We start from the raw sequence: 20,488 nt of genomic DNA, 5'->3' as shown, positions 1-20,488 counted from the left end.
GGCTAAGGGTGACGGCCGGCAGGTCTCGGACTCCCGCTCCCGTGGTGCCCCGCGCGCGGCCGGCCCAGCCCCCGGCTCCCGGCGACCCCGCGGCGGCGCTGGTGGTTGTCGTGAGCCGCCGCCGCCCCGCCCCTCCTCTGCTCCCCTCCCCCCCGGCCCTGCTTACGGGCCGCCCCTCCCCCCGCCTCCCCGGCCCCTCTCACGGTGCCAAGATGGCGGCAGCGGCGGGCGGCGGCAGTTGCCCCGGGCCTGGCTCTGCGCGGGGCCGCTTCCCGGGCCGGCCGCGGGGCTCTGGCGGGGGCGGGGGCCGCGGCGGACGGGGCAGCGGGGCCGAAAGAGTGCGGGTAGCTCTGCGGCGCGGCGGCGGCGCGGCGGGGCCGGGCGGAGCCGAGCCCGGGGAGGACACGGCCCTGCTCCGTTTGCTGGGGCTCCGCCGGGGCCTGCGCCGGCTCCGCCGCCTGTGGGCCGGCCCGCGCATTCAGCGGGGTCGGGGCCGGGGCCGGGGCTGGGGCTGGGGCCCGAGCCGGGACTGCCTGCTGGAGGAGGAGAGCAGTGACGGGGAGTCCGACGATGAGGTGAGGCAGTCGGAGGCGTCCCCATCGCCGGGCGGGGCGGAGGTGGGGGGCTTCCAGGGGTCTGTGTGGCCCCGAGGAGTGGCGTGGGGAAGCGTGGTCCTCAAGGCCTCCTGAGGAGGGAAAGGGCCCTGGAAATAGGCATGGGAGGAGGTAGGCTGCACGGGAGCTGTCGGAGGAAGAGGCCTCTGAAAGTGGATAGAGAAGCCCGGGCTGCAGCTGGGCACTTGGGCCCGAGGCAGGTCCTGCTGAAGTGTCTTGGGCTGATCCTTCTTGGTAGTTGGCAAATCCAGGGCAGGAGAGGTTTGGGCTAGGAGGCTGTGGGGACTGCACGCCCAACCGGTGGTTGACAGCAGCAGCGTGGCTCGAGTGGACCCAGGCTAGGGCTCTCTGGGCTCTTACCTGCAGGCTGCCCCGCCCGGCCGCATAACCTCCGGCACATCCCTGATTTCACCAGCGCCCCAATTCTTTTTCTGACTTAAAGTGGAGAGAGGGTAAAATGGTGGAGGTCTTCCTCTTGGGGGCACAGGTTGAAGAGAAATGGAATGCAGGATGAGACTGGGCACTCTAGCAGGTCTGAGTTCAATTCAGGATTTATCACCAGTCTCTCAGAAAAGGCAGGAAAGTGTGCGTTTTATTACTTAGGACAGTTTGTAGCCACCTCAGGACTCAGGGCAGATTATAATATGATAAACCGCTTGATACACACACACATACACACACACACACACACACAAACACACACACACACACACACACACACACACACAAACACACACCCTGCTTGGGTGCCCCAATTCCCATTTTCACTGAGGAAGAAACTACAGCCCGAGAGGGTATAAGCAGAGGTTCCACTTTTTTCTCAGTTGGAGAATGAGGGAATCTGAGGGTAGTGCCTACTGCCTCATCTGAGGCGACCCTCTTCTGTTCCCTTTGAACCAGTGAACCACTGATGGCTGTGCTGGTGTGGTCTGGAACGGGGTGCAGGTTCAAAATATCCTCTGCCTCCATCCCTAGGAGGAGACCGTCTTTTCTTTTCCCCTTGCTTTCCAGTCTTTTTAGTTCTTTTGTAAATAGGGATACGTTAAGGGGGAAGCTGGGGATATTCCTCGGAACCTGAGTCTCACATGAAACGAGGGCTTTGGCACTGACTGCTGTTTCTCCCCTCCACCCCTGGTCCCCTAAATCAGGAGTTTCAGGGTTTTCATTCAGATGAAGATGTGGCCCCCAGTTCCCTGCGCTCTGCGCTCCGATCCCAGCGAGGTGAGTGATGGGGAAACTCTACCTCTATAGCTTTACAAGAATGTTATTCTTGCTTTTCGTGTCAGCTCTTCCCTGTTCAACTAGAGTCTTCATCAGTTACCAAGTGTGTTCTGTGTTCAAAGCTCAAGCTAGGCTGGGCTGTCGGGGAAACAGACAAGACTTAGTCCCTGCCCTCCTGGAGTCCCTCAGTCTGCAGGGCTACCTTGACCCATCTCCCAACACCTATTCTCCTTTTAGGTCGAGCCCCCCGAGGTCGGGGCCGCAAGCATAAGACGACCCCCCTTCTGCCTCCTCGCCTAGCAGATGTGGCTCCTACCCCCCCAAAGACTCCTGCCCGGAAACGGGGTGAGGAGGGCACAGAACGGATGGTGCAGGCACTGACTGAACTTCTCCGGCGGGCCCAGGCACCCCCAGCCCCCCGGAGCCGGGCATGTGAGTCCTCCACCCCCCGTCGGTCTCGGGGGCGGCCCCCAGGACGGTCAGCAGGCCCCTGCAGGAAGAAGCAACAAGCAGTAGTGGTGGCAGAAGCAGCTGTGACAATCCCCAAACCTGAGCCCCCACCTCCTGTTGTTCCAGTAAAACACCGAACTGGCAGCTGGAAGTGCAAGGAGGGGCCCGGCCCAGGACCTGGGACCCCCAAGCGTGGAGGACAGTCTGGGCGAGGAGGCCGTGGAGGCAGGGGCCGAGGCCGAGGCGGGCTCCCCCTCGTGATCAAGTTTGTTTCAAAGGCCAAAAAAGTGAAGATGGGACAATTGTCCTTGGGACTTGAATCAGGTCAGGGTCAAGATCAACATGAAGAAAGCTGGCAGGATGCCACTCAAGGAAGAGTTGGGTCTGGACAGGGAGAGGGCCCCTGCTGGAGGAAGGAGCAGAAGCTGGAGGAGGACGGAGAGGAGGAGAAAGAAGCGAAAGACAAGGAGGAGGAGGAAGAGAAGGAAGAGCGAGCTGTAGCCGAGGAAGAGATGGTGCCGGCTGAGGAAAAGGAAGAGGCGAAGCTGCCGTCACCACCCCTGACTCCTCCAGCCCCTCCACCTCCCCCTTCCCTCCCACCCCGCTCAACATCTCCTCCATCCCCACTTTGCCCTCCACCACCCCCAGTGTCTCCTCCGCCCCCACCATCCCCTCCACCGCCTCCTGCCCCGGAGGAGCAGGCAGAATCCCCTCCTCCCGTGGTCCCAGCTACATGCTCCAGGAAGAGGGGCCGGCCTCCCCTGACTCCCAGCCAGCGGGCAGAGCGGGAAGCTGCTCGGGCAGGGCCAGAGGGCACCTCTCCTCCCACTCCAGTCCCCAACACCACCACAGGAGGCCCTCTGGAAGACAGCCCCACTGTGGCCCCCAAAAGTACCACCTTTCTGAAGAACATCCGGCAGTTTATCATGCCCGTGGTGAGTGCCCGCTCTTCCCGTGTCATCAAGACGCCCCGGCGATTTATGGATGAAGACCCGCCCAAACCCTCAAAGGTGGAGGTCTCACCTACTCTACGGCCTCCTGTTGCCACCTCCCCACTCGCACCACAGGAACCAGCGCCAGCCCCGTCTCCACCGCGTGCCCCAACTCCTCCACCTACCCCAGCCCCACTCCCTGAGAAGAGACGGTCCATCCTAAGGGAACCCACATTTCGCTGGACCTCACTGACCCGGGAACTGCCCCCTCCTCCCCCTGCTCCTCCACCGGCCCCACCCCCGCTTCCTGCACCCGTCACTCCGTCCCGGAGGCCCCTGCTCCTTCGGGCCCCTCAGTTTACCCCAAGCGAAGCCCACCTGAAGATCTACGAATCGGTGCTTACTACTCCTCTTGGGGCCCCTGAAGCCCCTGAGCCAGAGCCGCCTCCCGCCGATGACTCTCCAGCTGAGCCTGAGCCGCGGGCAGTGGGCCGCACGAACCACCTCAGCTTGCCTCGATTTGCCCCTGTGGTCGCCACTCCTGTTAAGGCCGAGGTGCCGCCTCCTGGGGCTCCAGCTCCAAGCAGTGGGCAGCAGCCTCAGGCTCAGCTGCAGCAGCCCGTACAGGCCTTGCACACCCAGCTGCTGTCTCCAGCGCTACCACCACAGCAGTCACAACTACAGCCGCAGTTACAGCTGCAGCCGCCGCCACCGCAGCAGCCGCCACCACTGGAAAAGGCCCGGACTGCAGGCCTGGGTTCCTTACCGCTGTCTGGTGTGGAGGAGAAAATGTTCAGCCTCCTCAAGAGAGCCAAGGTGCAGCTAATCAAGATCGACCAGCAGCAGCAGCAGAAGGTGGCATCTTTGATGCCGGTGAGCGTGGTACTTGGGCCATGCCCCTGCACCCAGCCTCAATTCTCTGCAACCCCTGAACCTCGTTCCCTCCCTAGACACCCTCCAGCATTGCAGGGAACCTTCAGAGCCAGTCCTTCCCCTGTCCCCCAGCTTCCTGTGTTCCTTCCCTGGTCCCATCCCTCCCCAGTGCTAGTCTCCTGGCCCCATTTTTTCTCGCTCTCTAGTCTCTGACCCTGTTTATTCCCCCACCAGTCAAGCCCTGGAGGGCAGATGGAGGAAGTCGTGGGGGCTGTCAAGCAGATCCCAGACAGAGGTTCTGTCAGGTCTGAAGATGAATCGATGGAAACTAAGAGAGAGAGACCGTCGGTATGGAGTGGGAAGAAGGCCCTCTGAAGAAGGCTGGTTGCGGGGCCACAAGGGGCAGTGCTCCACATATGTTCCTGCTTTCTCCTCCCCCCAGGGCCCCGAGTCCCCTGTGCAAGGCCCCCGCATCAAACATGTCTGCCGTCACGCTGCTGTGGCCCTTGGTCAGGCCCGGGCCATGGTACCCGAAGACGTCCCCCGCCTCAGTGCTCTCCCTCTCCGGGATCGGCAGGACCTCGCCACGGAGGGTAGGGGCGGGCACGTTGGGAAATTTGACAGCTGTGTCAAGTTTGGGGGCAAGTGAAGGCATCAGGAACCTGGGAGAATGGCAGCTGAGTCGGGTGCTTGGGGCCAGGTGGCAAGTGGGTTGGAGTGCTAGGTCTTAGAGCAGATTTGGGAGCACCTGGAATGGGAGCACTGTGGGAAAGTGGGGACCAGAAGGCCAGTTGTATGGAATCTAGGGGAGGTTAGGGAAATGAGGTAGAACTCCTGGTGGCTTTGTGGCTCCATCCCGGCCTCTCCACTGCACTAGATACGTCGTCAGCATCTGAGACTGAGAGTGTCCCATCTCGGTCCCGGCGGGGAAAGGTGGAGCCAACAGGGCCCGGGGGAGACTCAGAGCCTGCGGGGTCTGGAGGGACCCTGGCACATGCACCCCGGCGCTCACTGCCCTCCCATCATGGCAAGAAGATGCGGATGGCACGGTGTGGACACTGTCGGGGCTGCCTGCGTGTGCAGGACTGTGGGTCCTGTGTCAACTGCCTGGACAAGCCCAAGTTTGGGGGCCCCAACACCAAGAAGCAGTGCTGTGTGTGAGTAGCTGGGGTGCAGCCTCCATTCCCACCCGTGGTTGTCAGTTACCCAGGCCTCCTGCCCCAGCAGAGCAGTGGGATTGGCATCCTTGTGGAGAGCTTCCTCTCTTCCCCCAGACCACCAGTCCCCTACCCTGGTGACGTGCTGCTCCCCTCCCCAGATACCGGAAGTGTGACAAGATAGAGGCTCGCAAGATGGAACGGCTGGCCAAAAAAGGTAACGAGGTTTGAGGAGCATTTCTTTACACAATCTTACTGAGATTCGTGGTACGGAGGAAACCATGTCTTCTTTGCTCTCCTCCCCATACCTTTGCAGTCCACCACCTTTCTTTCTTTTCCATCGTGTGCTTGTTCGCTTCTGCCCCACTTTTTTCTGGCTTTTCTCCATCCCAGTGTCCCATGTCCCTGGCTGAGCTCAGATCCTACTAAGTCCCCTGTTCCCACAGGCCGGACGATAGTGAAGACGCTGTTGCCCTGGGATTCCGATGAATCTCCTGAGGCCTCCCCTGGTCCTCCAGGCCCACGCCGGGGGGCGGGAGCTGGGGGGCCCCGGGAGGAGGTGGTGGCCCCCCCGGGGCCCGAGGAGCAGGACTCCCTCCTACTGCAGCGCAAGTCAGCCCGGCGCTGCGTCAAACAGCGACCCTCCTATGATATCTTCGAGGACTCGGATGACTCAGAGCCCGGGGGTCCCCCTGCTCCTCGGCGTCGGACCCCCCGAGAGAATGGTGCGAATTGTTTGTTGCTTCCTCTGTCAGTCAGTCCTGTGTCTTTTGTGTGGAAGCGTCAGGACTCCCAGACCCAGGGCTTTGTCAGTCTCAGTGTAGAGAAGGGGGGTGGTTTTAGTGGACAGGGAGGACGGGTGCAGGAGGTTTTCAGTAGCCTGCTGAACAAGGCCCAAGTCATCCTAGTGGACCTTGTCTAGTTAAAGAAGGCCCTGGGGATCCAGGTAACAATTGGGGGTTGTAGAGGAGGGGGAATGGGGCAGAGAGGAGGGGGAAACCTCACCGCTCATGTGTCCTGCCTAGAGCTGCCAGTACCAGAACCAGAGGAGCAGAGTCGGCCCCGCAAACCCACCCTGCAGCCTGTGTTGCAGCTCAAGGCCCGAAGGCGCCTGGACAAGGTCAGCATAACCCCACACCAAGAACCCCGAGTCCTGTGGAAGGCATGGCTCCATCCCAAGGAGCTTCCTGGCAAGTCAGGGTAACAGGCTCACCTGAGTGCCGTGGTGTGTCCACGCCAGAGGACAGGTCCTGAGGGGGTGAAGCAGGCCTATCCTTCTGGAAGGCCAAGTAGGATCTGGGCAAAAGGCAGGGTTGGGAAGGCTGGAGGAGAGGGCGGTGAGGAGAAAAGTTGGTAAAGGGTGGGGCTGGCAGCACTCTGAGCACCACCATCTTCCCTAGGACGCTTTGGCCCCTGGCCCTTTTGTCTCTTTTCCCAATGGCTGGACTGGAAAACAAAAGTCCCCTGATGGCGTGCACCGGGTTCGTGTGGATTTTAAGGTACGGCATGGAGCGGGGGAGGGTGGTGGGGACTACGGTGGGAAGAAACTTGTTAATCATGAGTGAGAAACCAGGGCTTTAAGGTTGGGTCTGGCTTGTGTTCCTGGCTGCTCTCTGACCCCTTGTCTTCTCCTCCCTCAGGAGGATTGTGATCTGGAGAACGTGTGGCTGATGGGCGGCCTGAGCGTACTCACCTCCGTGCCAGGGGGACCACCGATGGTGTGCTTGCTGTGTGCCAGCAAAGGCCTGCATGAGGTTGGACCCCTGCCTTCTTTCACAGCCCCCCAAGTCTGGTTTCTTGGGCCCTCTCCACAGGGTCACGTTCCCTGGCCTTCTGGCCTCACACTCTGCCTGTCGTTCCGTCTCCCCACCCCAGCTGGTGTTCTGCCAAGTCTGCTGTGACCCTTTCCACCCATTCTGCCTGGAGGAGGCCGAGCGGCCCCTGCCCCAACATCATGACGCTTGGTGCTGCCGCCGCTGCAAGTTCTGCCATGTCTGCGGGCGCAAAGGCCGGGGATCCAAGGTTCGGGCACGAGGGCCATGGCAGTGGAGGCATGAAAGAGAAGGGGTATCCCTGTGCCAGTAGGTTCTGCCATTGCTGTCTTTCTTCAACATCCAACAGCACCTCCTGGAGTGCGAGCGCTGCCGCCATGCTTACCACCCAGCCTGCCTGGGGCCCAGCTACCCAACCCGGGCCACACGCAAACGGCGCCACTGGGTGAGAGATGAGGCCCCCACCCCTTACTTTGGAGTTCTGATTAATGCCGCACGCCACCCCCAGACATGCTCTAGGCGAGGGTTCTCAGGAGGCGGGGAAGGGTGGAGGTCCTTCTGAGAGTTTGATAAACATCACACGTCCTCTTCAAGAATTTCACGTAGACAAGATTTATGTGCAGAATTTGTATGTAATGGTTTTATGGGCTCATGCATTCCACGGCCCCCAGCTCACAGCCCCCTCCTGCTCTAGCCTAATCTCTTCCGTCTCACTCTACCGATCTCCCCACTTCATTTCTCTCCTGCCCTGCTTCTTTCCTTCTTCCTTCCTCCTCCTCTTCGCCTCTCCTGCACACTTTTTCTCCTCTTACCCATCCTTCCTCATCTGTCTCCTGCCTCCTCTTTGCCCATCCCCGCTTCGCACTGCTCCAGCCCGGTGTCTGGCTTTCCCCCTAATGTCGCCCTGCCCTCCCAGATCTGCTCAGCCTGCGTGCGCTGTAAGAGCTGTGGGGCGACTCCAGGCAAGAACTGGGACGTCGAGTGGTCGGGAGATTACAGCCTCTGCCCCAGGTGCACCCAGCTCTATGAGAAAGGTGGGGACCTGGCAGGGGACCGGGGCCCCGGGGGCCACCGGGGAGTGGGCCAGGTTCCTAGACAAGCAGTTGGAACAGATACTCTTCTCTAGTGGCTTTCTACTCTCTTCTAACTATGGAGCCTTTCCTTCCACTCAGAGTACTCTCCCACTGAGGGCAATGGGAGTGGAGGGCGTGGAGCCCACCCTTGTGGTGGTCCCTGAGATGCCTCCTGGAACCTCAAGTCTCCACTGAGCTCTTTGAAGACCTGGGCTTCCTCATTTACTCAGGCAGCATGTTTAGCAAAGCTCTACTTTGTGAGGCCTTGGGGCTGCAGAGTTAGAAAAACAGCCTTATCCTCAGCCAGCTTTTGGGGAATGGTAGGGACCCAAGTGGGGCATGATAGAGGCAGCTCCTGCAGCAGTCAAGGGATGGCTGGCCTCTGGACAGGGGCTCTGAGGGGCAGCCAGTGGCACCAGCCCCTCTGACTTGTCTCTTCTTCCCTCTCGCTCCAGGAAACTACTGCCCGATCTGCACACGCTGCTATGAAGACAACGACTACGAGAGCAAGATGATGCAGTGCGCCCAGTGTGACCACTGGGTGCACGCGAAGTGTGAGGGGCTCTCAGGTGAGTGGGTGGATTACCTGGGGGGTGGCCTCAGTCCTTTGGGGATCCCTGTTCTACCCTTCACCCCAGGCCCTCAGGGGACAGGGCTGAATGTTCTTGGTGATCTGGGGGCTGCTGAAAGCCCTCACATCTCCCTAAACCATTTTTTCCTTTCCTGCCCTGGCTGTTCTAGATGAAGACTATGAGATCCTTTCGGGGCTGCCAGACTCGGTGCTGTACACCTGTGGGCCATGTGCTGGGGCCACGCACCCCCGCTGGCGAGAGGCCCTGAGTGGGGCCCTGCAGGGGGGCCTGCGCCAGGTGCTCCAGGGCCTGCTGAGCTCCAAGGTGGCAGGCCCACTGCTGCTGTGCACCCAGGTCTGGGGGCCCAGGTGGCAGGACGGGGTGGGCCTAGGCCCAGCACGAGCCCTGCTGACTTCCCCTCTTTGCAGTGTGGGCAGGATGGAAAGCAACTGCACCCAGGGCCCTGTGATCTGCACGCTGTGAGCCAGCGCTTTGAGGATGGCCACTACAAGTCCGTGGTGAGTGGGACACTGAGAGGAACAGGTGGGTGCCAGGAGGAGAGGATTGGGGTCGAGGCTCGAGTCCTGACAAACCCCCTTACAGCACAGCTTCATGGAGGATGTGGTCGGCATCCTGATGAGGCACTCGGAAGAAGGAGAGACGCCGGAGCGCCGGGCTGGAGGCCAGACGAAGGGGCTCCTACTGAAGGTGAGCTCTTTGGGGGATGCCTGGAGGGTAGCTAGTATGGTAGTGGGGAGGAGAGAGTGGGTCCTTTAGACCCTGCCCCGGCCAGCTCTCCTGAGGAAGCCAGTTCTTCTCATCCTGTTAACCTGCTCCCCAGCTGCTAGAGTCTGCGTTCGGCTGGTTCGACGCCCACGACCCCAAGTACTGGCGACGGAGTACCCGGCTGCCCAAGTGAGCGAGGCTGGGTAGCAGGAGGGGAACCAGGGAGTGAGGGCAAAGGCAAGGGCACCTAGGAATCCAGGGGCAAGCTGGACTGAGAATAGACGAGGAACAGGGTTAGGGTCTGGAGGGTGGTGGAACCAGCATGAGAGTCCCCAGTGGTTCTAGACGAGCAGAGACTCAGATTGTGTAGTTAACTTGTACTTCGGTTCTACTTTATGCAAGGCAGTGTTGGGGACAGCAGTGGGCGAGCCATGTTTGGGAGGTTGGGCAGGCACTGATGACCCAGACAGTCAGGGCACTGATGGGGAGACCCAGGGGCTGTGGGAGCCCAGAGGAGGCGCCTGCCTAGGAGCCTAGGGCCTGAGGCTTTCCGGAGAGATGACATCCAAGCTGAGAAGTGGAGGAAAAGTATTCCGGGCATGAGGGACAGTGTTTCGTGGGCCAAAGGTGGCATGAGAGGGCCTGGCTTGTTTGGGAGACTGAGAGAAATTCCACGTAGAGAGAGGACAGAGGGTGTCATGGCATGTTCAGGCTGATACTGTGGGTGGGCCCCAGTGCATCCCCCACCCCCTGTTAAGAGACATGTCAGAGGCTGACCCTGCCTGTCCACAGCGGAGTCCTCCCCAATGCCGTGTTGCCCCCTTCCCTGGACCATGTCTACGCTCAGTGGAGGCAGCAGGAACCAGAGACCCCAGAATCAGGGCAGCCTCCAGGGGATCCCTCAACAGGTACTGGGAAATTGGGGCTGGAAGCCAGATCCCCTGGTTGGTGGGCCAGGCTCCAGGTCCTCATTCTTGGACCTTCCTTCCCACACCCCTTCCAGCTTTCCAAGGCAAGGATTCAGCTGCTTTCTCACACCTGGAGGACCCCCGTCAGTGTGCGCTGTGCCTCAAATATGGGGATGCAGACTCTAAGGTGAGGGCTACTGCATGAAGCCCAGGCTGTGGGGTCTGGTCTCTGGGTCCTCCCCTCCTGCCACCCTCCTCTGTCCCCAGGAGGCAGGGCGGCTTCTGTACATCGGGCAGAATGAGTGGACACACGTCAACTGTGCCATCTGGTCAGCCGAAGTGTTCGAAGAAAATGACGGCTCCCTCAAGAACGTGCACGCTGCTGTGGCTCGAGGGAGGCAGATGGTGAGGGCACGGGCCTGGAGAGGTGGGCAGTCCTCGGGGCTCTCCTCCACTCGGAGACAGCTCTTGTTTAGTCTCTGCCACAGCTTGTCCTTCCACTGCTGGTCCTAGTACCTTTCTTGGTTGTCCCAGCACTGTGGTGCTGCAGTGACAGCAGCTCTTTTCCTGTTTGTGCTCTCTGGCCATAATATGGGCCTGAAGCCTGGGAGACTAAAAGTTAGTCTGTTGAATCTTGTTGATTAAACCTGTGCTGGATGCTTTCCATACAGTGTGGCATTTAGCTCTTATTACATCCCTATGAGGTGAGATGTAGCCTGAGTTAGAATCCCCCTTACCAGTTTCGAACCTGAGTCAGGTACTGTAGAACGTCTCCAGCTCACCCTCAGAAAGATGATAGAGAGATGTACTACGGAGGGCAGATGTGAAGATTAAATGAAATAATACAGGTTCCATGCTAGAACAGCATGAGAAAGATGGTAAGGTAAATGCCACTCTCAGCCTTAGCTCTTGTTATTCTTCTTCCTATTGCAATTCTGTATCAAACAGTCTGAAACAGTTTTGATGTGTACCTGGCCCTGGATGCAGCTAGGGGAGAGGTAATGTTTGGTGAGTGCCTTTGCTTGGTGAGGTGCTGGGCTAGTCAGGGGCCCAAGCAGAGTCTCAAGGACAACGATGCTGAGTGTCAGGCTCTGGCTCGGGTCACTGGCTTCCCCCTTTAGCAGCCCCTTCCCCCCACAGCGCTGTGAGCTCTGCCTGAAGCCTGGAGCCACGGTGGGCTGCTGCCTTTCCTCCTGCCTCAGCAACTTCCACTTCATGTGTGCCCGGGCCAGCTACTGCATCTTCCAGGATGACAAGAAAGTTTTCTGCCAGAAACACACAGACCTGCTGGATGGCAAGGTGGGCCCGCACCCTGGGGGAGACAGCTCCCCACTGCACTCTCTTCCTCTTCCACTCAGGGAGCTCCGTAGCCCCTCAGGCCTGGCCCCAGCTGCCTCTCAGTGTCTCTTCCTTGTTCCCTTACCCTCTGCCCCCAGTCCTTTAGTCAAGCCCCTGACTGACCAGTCTCTGCCTCCAGAGCCTTCCCTCACATCCCCCTCACTTGCCACCAATCCAGCAACCCCATTTGCCACCCCCCTCCCAGGAGATCGTGACCCCTGACGGTTTTGATGTTCTCCGCCGAGTCTATGTGGACTTTGAGGGTATCAACTTCAAGCGAAAGTTCTTGACGGGGCTTGAACCTGATGCCATCAATGTGCTCATTGGTAAGCAGCTTGCTCTCTACCCTGGTCTTCCTGACCCTGCCTGGGCCCACCCTCCTGATCTCTCCTCTGCACCATAGGCTCCATCCGAATCGACTCCTTGGGCACTCTCTCTGACCTCTCAGACTGCGAAGGACGGCTCTTCCCCATTGGCTACCAGTGAGCAGCCCAAGGGACATTGGTGGGGCTGGAGGTCTCCAGGACTGGATCTTATTTCCTAAGTTGTCCTGATCCTCTTGTCCCACACGCCCACCCGTCAGGTGCTCCCGTCTGTACTGGAGCACAGTAGATGCTCGGCGGCGCTGCTGGTATCGGTGTCGAATTCTGGAGTATCGGCCATGGGGGCCGAGGGAAGAGCCGGTTCACCTGGAGGCGGCAGAGGAGAACCAGACCATTGTGCACAGCCCCGCCCCTTCCTCAGGTACAGCCTTGGAACTCCTTCATTTTCTTCCCTGAGTGCTGCCCTCCCCAAACAGTTACCCACCAACCCTATTCTCCTTGTGCCCTAAGGATACCCCAGGATGCTTGCCATTGTGCCACTTCCTGTAATGGCGGTAGTTTGAGATGACTTAATGGCTGTGCAGAGTGTGCGGGGGCTGTGCTCAGCGTCTCCCAGGAGAGAGTGCCATGCTACCTGCTTGTGCACAAATGCAGGGAGCATTTATGGCCACCTGACTTGGGGCTGCGTGCTCATGTGATGCTCCCCGCAGCCCTTTGAGAAAGGTGTAAGCTCCTCTGTACAGCTCAAAGAGGGCAGTAGCTCTCCACAGTGACCTAGTGGTAGAGCCAGGATTCAAACCTAAATCTGCTCATTTCCCAAACTGGCACCTTCCCATCTGTGCTAGCACTGAGGGATGTAGCTGAGCGCTGGATGGCACAAAGCAAGAACGGGCTTGGAGATAGGTAGAGGGAGAGGTCCTCGTGGGCCGAATGGGAGGAGGAGGAGATTTGGATTGCGCTTGTGGGTGAGGTGTTTGTTCTGGGTTGGAGCATGACACAGGGTAGAGAGGGGAGGAGGGTACAGCCATCCTGGCTGGAAACAAGGAAGCGTTGGGAGGAGGCAGCAGAGATCAGCTTGCACAGATTGGGTGGAGCCAGGTAATGGGGAGCCGCAAGCACCAGGACGAGGTGGATGCATTTGATGTGGCAGGGATGTGCAGAGCAGGTAGGACTGGCCGTGCTGGAGAGAGGGCAGTGCCCTGTGTGGGGCCTGAATCAGAGAGCAGTAGGCAGCCAGGAAGTGGGGAGATGGCAAAGGATGGGTGAGGAGGGGTCACAAAGGAACTCGGACCCAGGTGTGTATGGAGGTTTTGCAGAAGCCACAGAGGGGTTTGGGACCTGGGTGATGACTGGGAACCCATGCACCTTGTCCCCAGCTCAGGTGCCAGGCAGAGAAGGTGCGGTTGGTTCAGAAGAACAAAGGGTATGTGAGGGGAGGCTTTCACAAAGAGCCCCTGCCACCCATGATGCCATTCTTTTGCCTCTTCAGAGCCCCCAGATCATGTGGACCCCCCACCAGATACAGGTGCCCTTATCCCTAGAGCTCCTGAGCACCACTCACCCGTTGAGAACCAGGACCCCCCACTTCGGCCGGATCCAAGCAGCGCCCCACCTCCAGCCCCCCGCTCCTTCTCGGGGGCTCGAATCAAAGTGCCCAACTACTCACCATCCCGGAGGCCCTTGGGGGGTGTCTCCTTTGGACCCCTGCCCTCCCCTGGTGAGTACCTGGGAGTGTCTGGGAGAGGGGTGGGGCAGGGTGAGGCAGGAGCTCCTGGCTGACCCTGACCCTTCTCCCTACAGGAAGCCCATCTTCTCTGACCCACCACATCCCTACGGTGGGAGACCCGGACTTCCCAGCTCCCCCAAGACGCTCCCGTCGTCCCAGCCCCCTGGCTTCCAGGCTGCCACCATCACGGCGGGCCTCTCCCCCTCTCAGAACCTCTCCTCAGCTCAGGGTGCCCCCTCCTACCTCAGTCGTTAGAGCCCTCACACCTACCTCAGGGGAGCTGGCTCCCCCTGGCCGGGCCCCATCTCCTCCACCACCCCCTGAAGACCTGGGCCCAGACTTTGAGGACATGGAGGTGGTGTCAGGACTGAGTGCTGCTGACCTGGACTTCGCGGCCAGCCTGCTGGGGACTGAGCCCTTCCAGGAAGAGATTGTGGCTGCAGGGGCGGTGGGGAGCAGCCACGGGGGCCCAGGGGACAGCTCGGAGGAGGAGGCCAGCCCTACCCCCCGCTACGTCCACTTCCCTGTGACTGTGGTGTCTGGCCCTGCCCTGGCCCCTGGAGCCCTCCCTGGAGCCCCCCGCATTGAACAGCTGGACGGAGTGGATGATGGTACCGACAGTGAGGCCGAGGCAGTCCAGCAGCCTCGGGGCCAGGGGACTCCACCTTCAGGGCCAGGAGCAGGCCGGGCTGGGGTCATCGGGGCTGCAGGGGACAGGGCTCGACCTCCCGAGGACTTGCCATCAGAAATTGTGGATTTCGTGTTGAAGAACTTAGGGGGGCCTGGGGAGGGGGGCGCTGGGCCTAGAGAGGAGCCACTCCCCCCAGCACCTCCCTTGGCCAATGGCAGCCAGCCCCCTCAGGGCCTGCCCCCTAGCCCAGCTGACCCCACCCGGACGTTTGCCTGGCTCCCTGGGGCCCCAGGGGTCCGGGTATTGAGCCTGGGCCCTGCCCCCGAGCCCCCCAAACCTGCCACATCCAAGATCATCCTGGTCAACAAGCTGGGGCAGGTGTTCGTAAAGATGGCAGGGGAGGGTGAACCTGTCTCACCCCCAGTGAAGCAACCACCTCTGCCCCCTCCCATCCCCCCCACGGCCCCTGCTTCCTGGACTCTGCCCCCAGGACCCCTGCTGGGTGTGTTGCCAGTAGTAGGGGTGGTCCGCCCTGCCCCTCCCCCACCCCCCCCTCCACTGACGCTGGTGTTGAGCAGTGGGCCCCCCAGCCCACCCCGCCAGGCCATCCGTGTCAAAAGGGTGTCCACCTTCTCTGGCCGTTCCCCACCAGCACCTCCCCCAAGCAAAACTCCCCGGCTGGAGGAAGATGGAGAGTCCTCGGAGGACCCCCAGCAGGGTCCAGGGCTTTGTGGCAGCGGGTGAGTGAGCGTGCCCAGGCTGCGGAGTGGGAGAAGGGTGGGCAGGAGAAGGCAGCTCAGCCTTCTCACCGTCCACTCCGCACCAGGTTTAGCCGAGTGAGGATGAAAACGCCCACTGTGCGTGGAGTTCTCGACCTGGATGAACCTGGGGAGCCCACCTGGGGGGAAAGCCCGAGGTGAGTGGCTAGCCTCCTTTGCCTGGAGGCTCTGGAACCTCTGCCGCTTCCTCCTTCTGACAGGTCTCTCCTCACAGGCCCCTCCAGGACCGGTCCCCTCTGCTGCCACTTCCAGAAGGTGGTCCTCCCCGGGCCCCCGATGGTCCCTCTGACCTGCTGCTTGAGTCCCAGTGGCACCACTACTCAGGTAGGGGCCAGCCTTTTCCTCTCACTGCGTCCTTCCTGGCGCTTGTCTCAGCTGAGTAACTCACAGATACAGAACTGGTCCACTTAAAAAAAACACACACAACGCACTGGGTGTTGCACATTGCACAACTACCTGGGTACGAGCCTGGGCTGGATGTTAGAGTTACAGAGACACCCTTGGGAGCTTATGGCCTGTGTCAGAAACAGACACATGCCTGTTCAGTGTGCCCAAGAGCCCAAGGAAGGGCTTCAGGAGCTAGTGCACCAGGGTCAGAGGTTAGGTACCTAGTAAAGCCAGAGATGAAGTTCTGGGGATCATCCACAGAGGATGGAGCCCACCTAGGACCCAGAGGAAAGACAAGAACAGTGGGAAGGAGATCAGAGGAGAGTGGTGTCCCAGAGGCTTAGGGAAGGGAGTGGTCAGCAGTCCCAACTGCCACAGAGAACACCAGGCATGTGGGGTCTAGGGTTGGTGTACTGTCTGGGCAGATGGCACAGGGTAGGGAGGATGTTGTGTCAGAGTCCAGAACCAAAGACAGTGTTTGCCGAGGAAGCCAGAATAGCAGCCGGGCACCTTGCCAAAAAGCTCAGTTAAGAGTCTGGGGTGGGGGGTGGGGGTTGGGGGGAGCAGCTCAGAGGGGTTTGGTGTGAGGGCTGTGACAGCAAAAGCAAGGATGAGGGTGAAGGGGACTCGTGGATGGAAAAGGAGGTGGGAGGAGACATAGTGGTCAGGTTTGCATAAGAGACCCCTGAGGTGGAGGGAAGGACATGAGGAAGGTGTACAGGCATACCTCGTTTTATTGCCCTTTGCTTTGTCACGTTTTTTACAAATGGAAGGTTTTTGGAAACCCTGCATGGAGCAAGTCTATCAGTGTCATGTTTCCAGCAGTATTTGCTCACTTTGTGTCTCTGTGTCACACTTTGGTAATTTTCTTAATACTTCAAACTGTTTCATTATTTGTTACGGCGATCTGTGATCAGTGATCTTTGCTGTTACTCTCGCAAAAAGATTACAACTCCCTGAAGGCTCACAATGTTTAGCATTTTTTTAGCAGTAAAGTATTTTTTAATTAAGGTATGTACATTGTTTTTTTAGACATAATGCTGTTGCACACTTACTAGACTATAGTATAGTATAAACATAACTTGTATATGCACTGGGAAACTAAAAGATTTGTGCGACTCACTTTATTGCAATATTCGCTCTGTTGCCGTGGTCTGGAATTGAACCTGCAGTATCTCCGAGTTATGCCTGTACTTGCAGAGATACGAGACATCAGTATGCAGGATGGGGGCACGTGGAGCAGTTCTGGCTGATGGACTCAGTGAAGCTGGAAGGGCCGTGCTCTGTTGGTCATGGAGGGCAGTGGGAGAGGGAGTAGGCTACAGCCGAGTAAGCTGATAATTGAGCAGACTGAGGCTCGGAATTCCTTGTGGCCCCAAGTCCTGTCCTGATGTGTGGATTTTCTCATTATGTAGAGCTAAGCTGCTGAGTATGGAAATGGAATGAAGTAGACTGAGACTGTTTTACTGAAAGGCTACTTACAGGGGTCGGAGATGGCATGAGGATATGGCAGTGACCATGACAGACAGGTCCCTGCCCATAGGGACCAGACCACATTTTGCTAGAGGAAACAGATGCATAATTAACAAGCGCATTCTAGCTTAGGATGAGCACCATGAGAAAGAAGAAAGTAAGAGTGTGCCCAGGCGAGGCCTCTGTGGTTGTGCTCAGGGAACAGAATGGAAGTGAGGATGGGGAAAGGTGGCAGAAGTCAGAGGTGGACCCTAGGGCATTGCGAGGCCCAAGGATGATGTGGGACACACAGCAAGAGTTAGGTTTAGAGTCTTGCTTAGGGCTGGAAGGGCATATAGGCAGGTTGGCCCAGAGCAGTTCTGTGGGGAGAAAGTGTGGCCATGTGACTCCTGCCCCTCCTAAAGTATGCTCCACTCAAACGTATGCCCCCCACCCCACTCAACCCAGGTACAATGGTCAGGCCTCAGTCCACATCCTGCTTGAGCCAGTAGCAGCATTTGGTGTGCTGATCCCTCCCTCCTTGAAGCATTTCCTTTCCTGGCTTCCAGCACCCCAGCCCTCTCCTCACCTCTGGCTGTGCCTCCTCACTGCCCCAGCCTGTCAGCTTTGGTGTGTCCCAGGCTCTGGCCTTGACTTCTCTAATCTCCACTCACTCCCGAGTGCTCTTGTCTAACTTCCTGACTCTAAACCCCATCTCTAATTCTGATAGCCCCCAAATCACTAGCCAGGCTCTTATATCCTGCTGCCTGTTCGCCATCTCCACAAGCAAGTTGAAAGGGGAGGTTTTCTAAGAGGAATCTCAGGCTCAACATGTTCCAAACTGAGTTCTTGACCTTGACCCCAAACTCGTTTCTCCCTCACCTTCACCATCTCACTCAGTGACCATTTTATCCTTCCAGTTGTTCAGGATCCACACCTCAAGAATTGTCCTTGACCCCCCTTTTCTCTTACATCCACCTCACCTGTGTCAGCTAGTCCTATCTGTTCTTGCTTTAAAATTTTTAGCCCCTGAGAAATCCATCATAGTGTACGTATACTTGATTCTGTGAGTATGGGCCTTTATAATAATATATTGGTAATCTTTACAGCAACGTGGTACACATAAGAAAAATACATGTGCAAAATATAGTAGTTCTCCAGTATTTTAAATTTTGTGTGAGATGCAGAAAAATGAGGAATAGATTGGCATTTACGGTAGACTGAGTTTGAGTGAGCCGTAAGCATGTCCTGCAGTCAAGAGACTGTAGGCCCTTTAGAAAAAATAATGTCCATTCTATAGGGTTCACTGGGCAAATATTGCAGGAGGAAGGCCCTCAGACCCAGCAACTGTGCTTATATGCGGGCAGGAAGGAAGGGCAGAGGGGAACCAGGAGGGGTGATCCTCACCAACTCTGATCTGCTCCTTGGGACCAGGTGAGGCTTCAAGCTCTGAGGAAGAGCCTCCATCCCCAGAGGACAAAGAGAACCAGGCCCCTAAACGGGCTGGCCCACACCTGCGTTTCGAGATCAGCAGTGAGGATGGGTTCAGCGTGGAGGCCGAGAGCTTGGAGGGTGAGTTTGGGAGTAGCATTGACAGGGAGGGAAGGTGTCCCATAGAACACCATCCTGACAGCTCTGGCCCTGCCCTCTCCCCAGGGGCATGGAGAATTCTGATTGAGAAGGTGCAAGAGGCCCGAGGGCATGCCCGGCTCAGACATCTCTCCTTTAGTGGTAACTGAGGGGTTTCACAGGGATGCTGGGGGCCGGGATGACTCCCTGTTGGCAGGATGGGCCTCCGACGTGACTTACGTGTCCTCACTTTTGACTCTCCCCAGGAATGAGTGGGGCAAGGCTCCTGGGCATCCACCACGATGCTGTCATCTTCCTGGCAGAGCAACTGCCCGGAGCTCAGCGCTGCCAGCACTATAAATTCCGCTACCACCAGCAGGGAGAGGGCCAGGAGGAGCCACCCCTGAATCCCCATGGGGCAGCCCGCGCTGAGGTCTATCTCCGGTGAGAGGTCTGGGGTGTGATACCTGAGTCGGGGTAGCCCTGTAGGAGTTCTCAAGGGTGGGAATTAAGTCTTTACAGATTAGAAACTGAGGTCTGAGGAGAAGATACTAGGCCACTCCAGAAGTTATTCCTAGAGTTCACATCAGAAGAATGAACCTCATCTGTTCCCCGTTTGCTGTGTCTTCAGTAGTAGCAGTATTGCTCCTACCCTACCAGCAGCAGGCCCAGGCCAAAGAATATATGGGTAGCATCTTCTTGAAAGAATGGCTATGAACCTCCTTCCTTTCCTCCCTCCCACCTGCAGGAAGTGCACCTTTGACATGTTCAACTTCCTGGCCTCCCAGCACCGGGTGCTCCCTGAGGGAGCCACCTGTGACGAGGAAGAGGATGAGGTGCAGCTCAGGTCAACCAGGTATGGAGGGCAGGCCAGGGTACTGGGGATGGTCTGGAAAGGTCCAAAAGAGGGTGATCGGGGCAAGAGAGGTCATTCCTGGGTACCAACCTGTGTGACGCTGCCGTCCCCCACCAGACGCGCCACCAGTCTGGAGCTGCCCATGGCCATGCGCTTTCGCCACCTCAAGAAGACATCCAAAGAGGCTGTGGGTGTCTACAGGTCAGTGGGGTTGGGGGGAGGATGCCCCTTGGGTGGATGGACAGGTGCCCTAGTGTGGGACTACCTTGGTTCTGTCCCCCTGCCCCCTGACCTCCCCCTTGCCCATGCAACCCTGCAGATCTGCCATCCACGGGCGGGGCCTGTTCTGTAAACGCAACATCGATGCTGGCGAGATGGTCATTGAGTACTCTGGTATTGTCATTCGCTCTGTGCTGACTGACAAGCGGGAGAAGTTCTATGATGGGAAGGTAGGCTCTGCCAGGCCATGGGAATGAGACGGGTGAAACAGTGTGGTCCACGGGAACAGAGCCCCTGACTGCCCCACCCTATCCCTGTAGGGCATTGGGTGCTACATGTTCCGCATGGATGACTTTGATGTGGTGGATGCCACCATGCATGGCAATGCCGCCCGCTTCATCAACCACTCGTGTGAGCCCAATTGCTTCTCTCGAGTCATCCACGTGGAGGGCCAGAAGCACATCGTCATCTTTGCCCTGCGCCGCATCCTGCGTGGCGAGGAGCTCACCTATGACTACAAGTTTCCCATTGAGGATGCCAGCAACAAGCTGCCCTGCAACTGTGGCGCCAAGCGCTGCCGTCGGTTCCTTAACTGAAGCTGTGGCTGCCTGCCACGCCCCCCGCTGCCATCTTGCCCCTCGTCCCTCCCAGAGCATCTCACCCCACCCTCGTGTTCAGGGTGGATGTGGGCATGCAGGTGGCAAGGGCCCTGCCTCCACCCCTCCAGCCCACCCAGCAATCGCCCCCTTCTTTCCCTGGGGGCCCAGGATGTAGATATTGTACAAAAGTTTCTAAATCCCTTCTTTTCTATGCACTTTTTTATTTAAGAGGGTGGGATCCCAGGTGGGAACCCCCCACAATAAAGTCTGTCAATGTTTGGAATGGTGGTCTTCCATTTGTATGGTGCTGG

At 58.5% G+C, this 20,488-nt stretch overlaps 1 protein-coding gene across 1 annotated transcript; it reads left to right on the top strand.

Annotated features, from left to right (window-relative positions):
• Positions 1 to 212: 212 nt before the first annotated feature.
• On the top strand, positions 213 to 20,454 carry KMT2B (lysine methyltransferase 2B). Its single transcript, XM_030874552.3, has 37 exons — positions 213 to 575; positions 1,763 to 1,835; positions 2,073 to 4,090; positions 4,325 to 4,438; positions 4,533 to 4,683; positions 4,968 to 5,247; positions 5,409 to 5,464; positions 5,694 to 5,972; positions 6,273 to 6,367; positions 6,648 to 6,746; positions 6,888 to 7,001; positions 7,123 to 7,269; positions 7,369 to 7,464; positions 7,936 to 8,053; positions 8,548 to 8,661; positions 8,834 to 9,018; positions 9,093 to 9,182; positions 9,268 to 9,372; positions 9,506 to 9,579; positions 10,183 to 10,298; positions 10,394 to 10,485; positions 10,566 to 10,703; positions 11,439 to 11,597; positions 11,842 to 11,962; positions 12,040 to 12,118; positions 12,220 to 12,380; positions 13,449 to 13,676; positions 13,760 to 15,056; positions 15,143 to 15,232; positions 15,310 to 15,419; positions 18,369 to 18,506; positions 18,591 to 18,665; positions 18,770 to 18,947; positions 19,252 to 19,359; positions 19,477 to 19,560; positions 19,679 to 19,808; positions 19,899 to 20,454. Exons 1-37 carry the CDS (start codon positions 213 to 215, stop codon positions 20,172 to 20,174), a joined length of 8,151 nt encoding a protein of 2,716 aa, XP_030730412.1. The 3' UTR covers positions 20,175 to 20,454.
• Positions 20,455 to 20,488: the final 34 nt, after the last annotated feature.

The sequence above is a fragment of the Globicephala melas genome, chromosome 19, assembly GCF_963455315.2.
Source record: "Globicephala melas chromosome 19, mGloMel1.2, whole genome shotgun sequence".
Taxonomy (NCBI): Eukaryota; Metazoa; Chordata; class Mammalia; order Artiodactyla; family Delphinidae; genus Globicephala; species Globicephala melas.
Note: the sequence above shows the minus strand (reverse complement) of the source record. Positions and strands in the feature narration are given on the sequence as shown.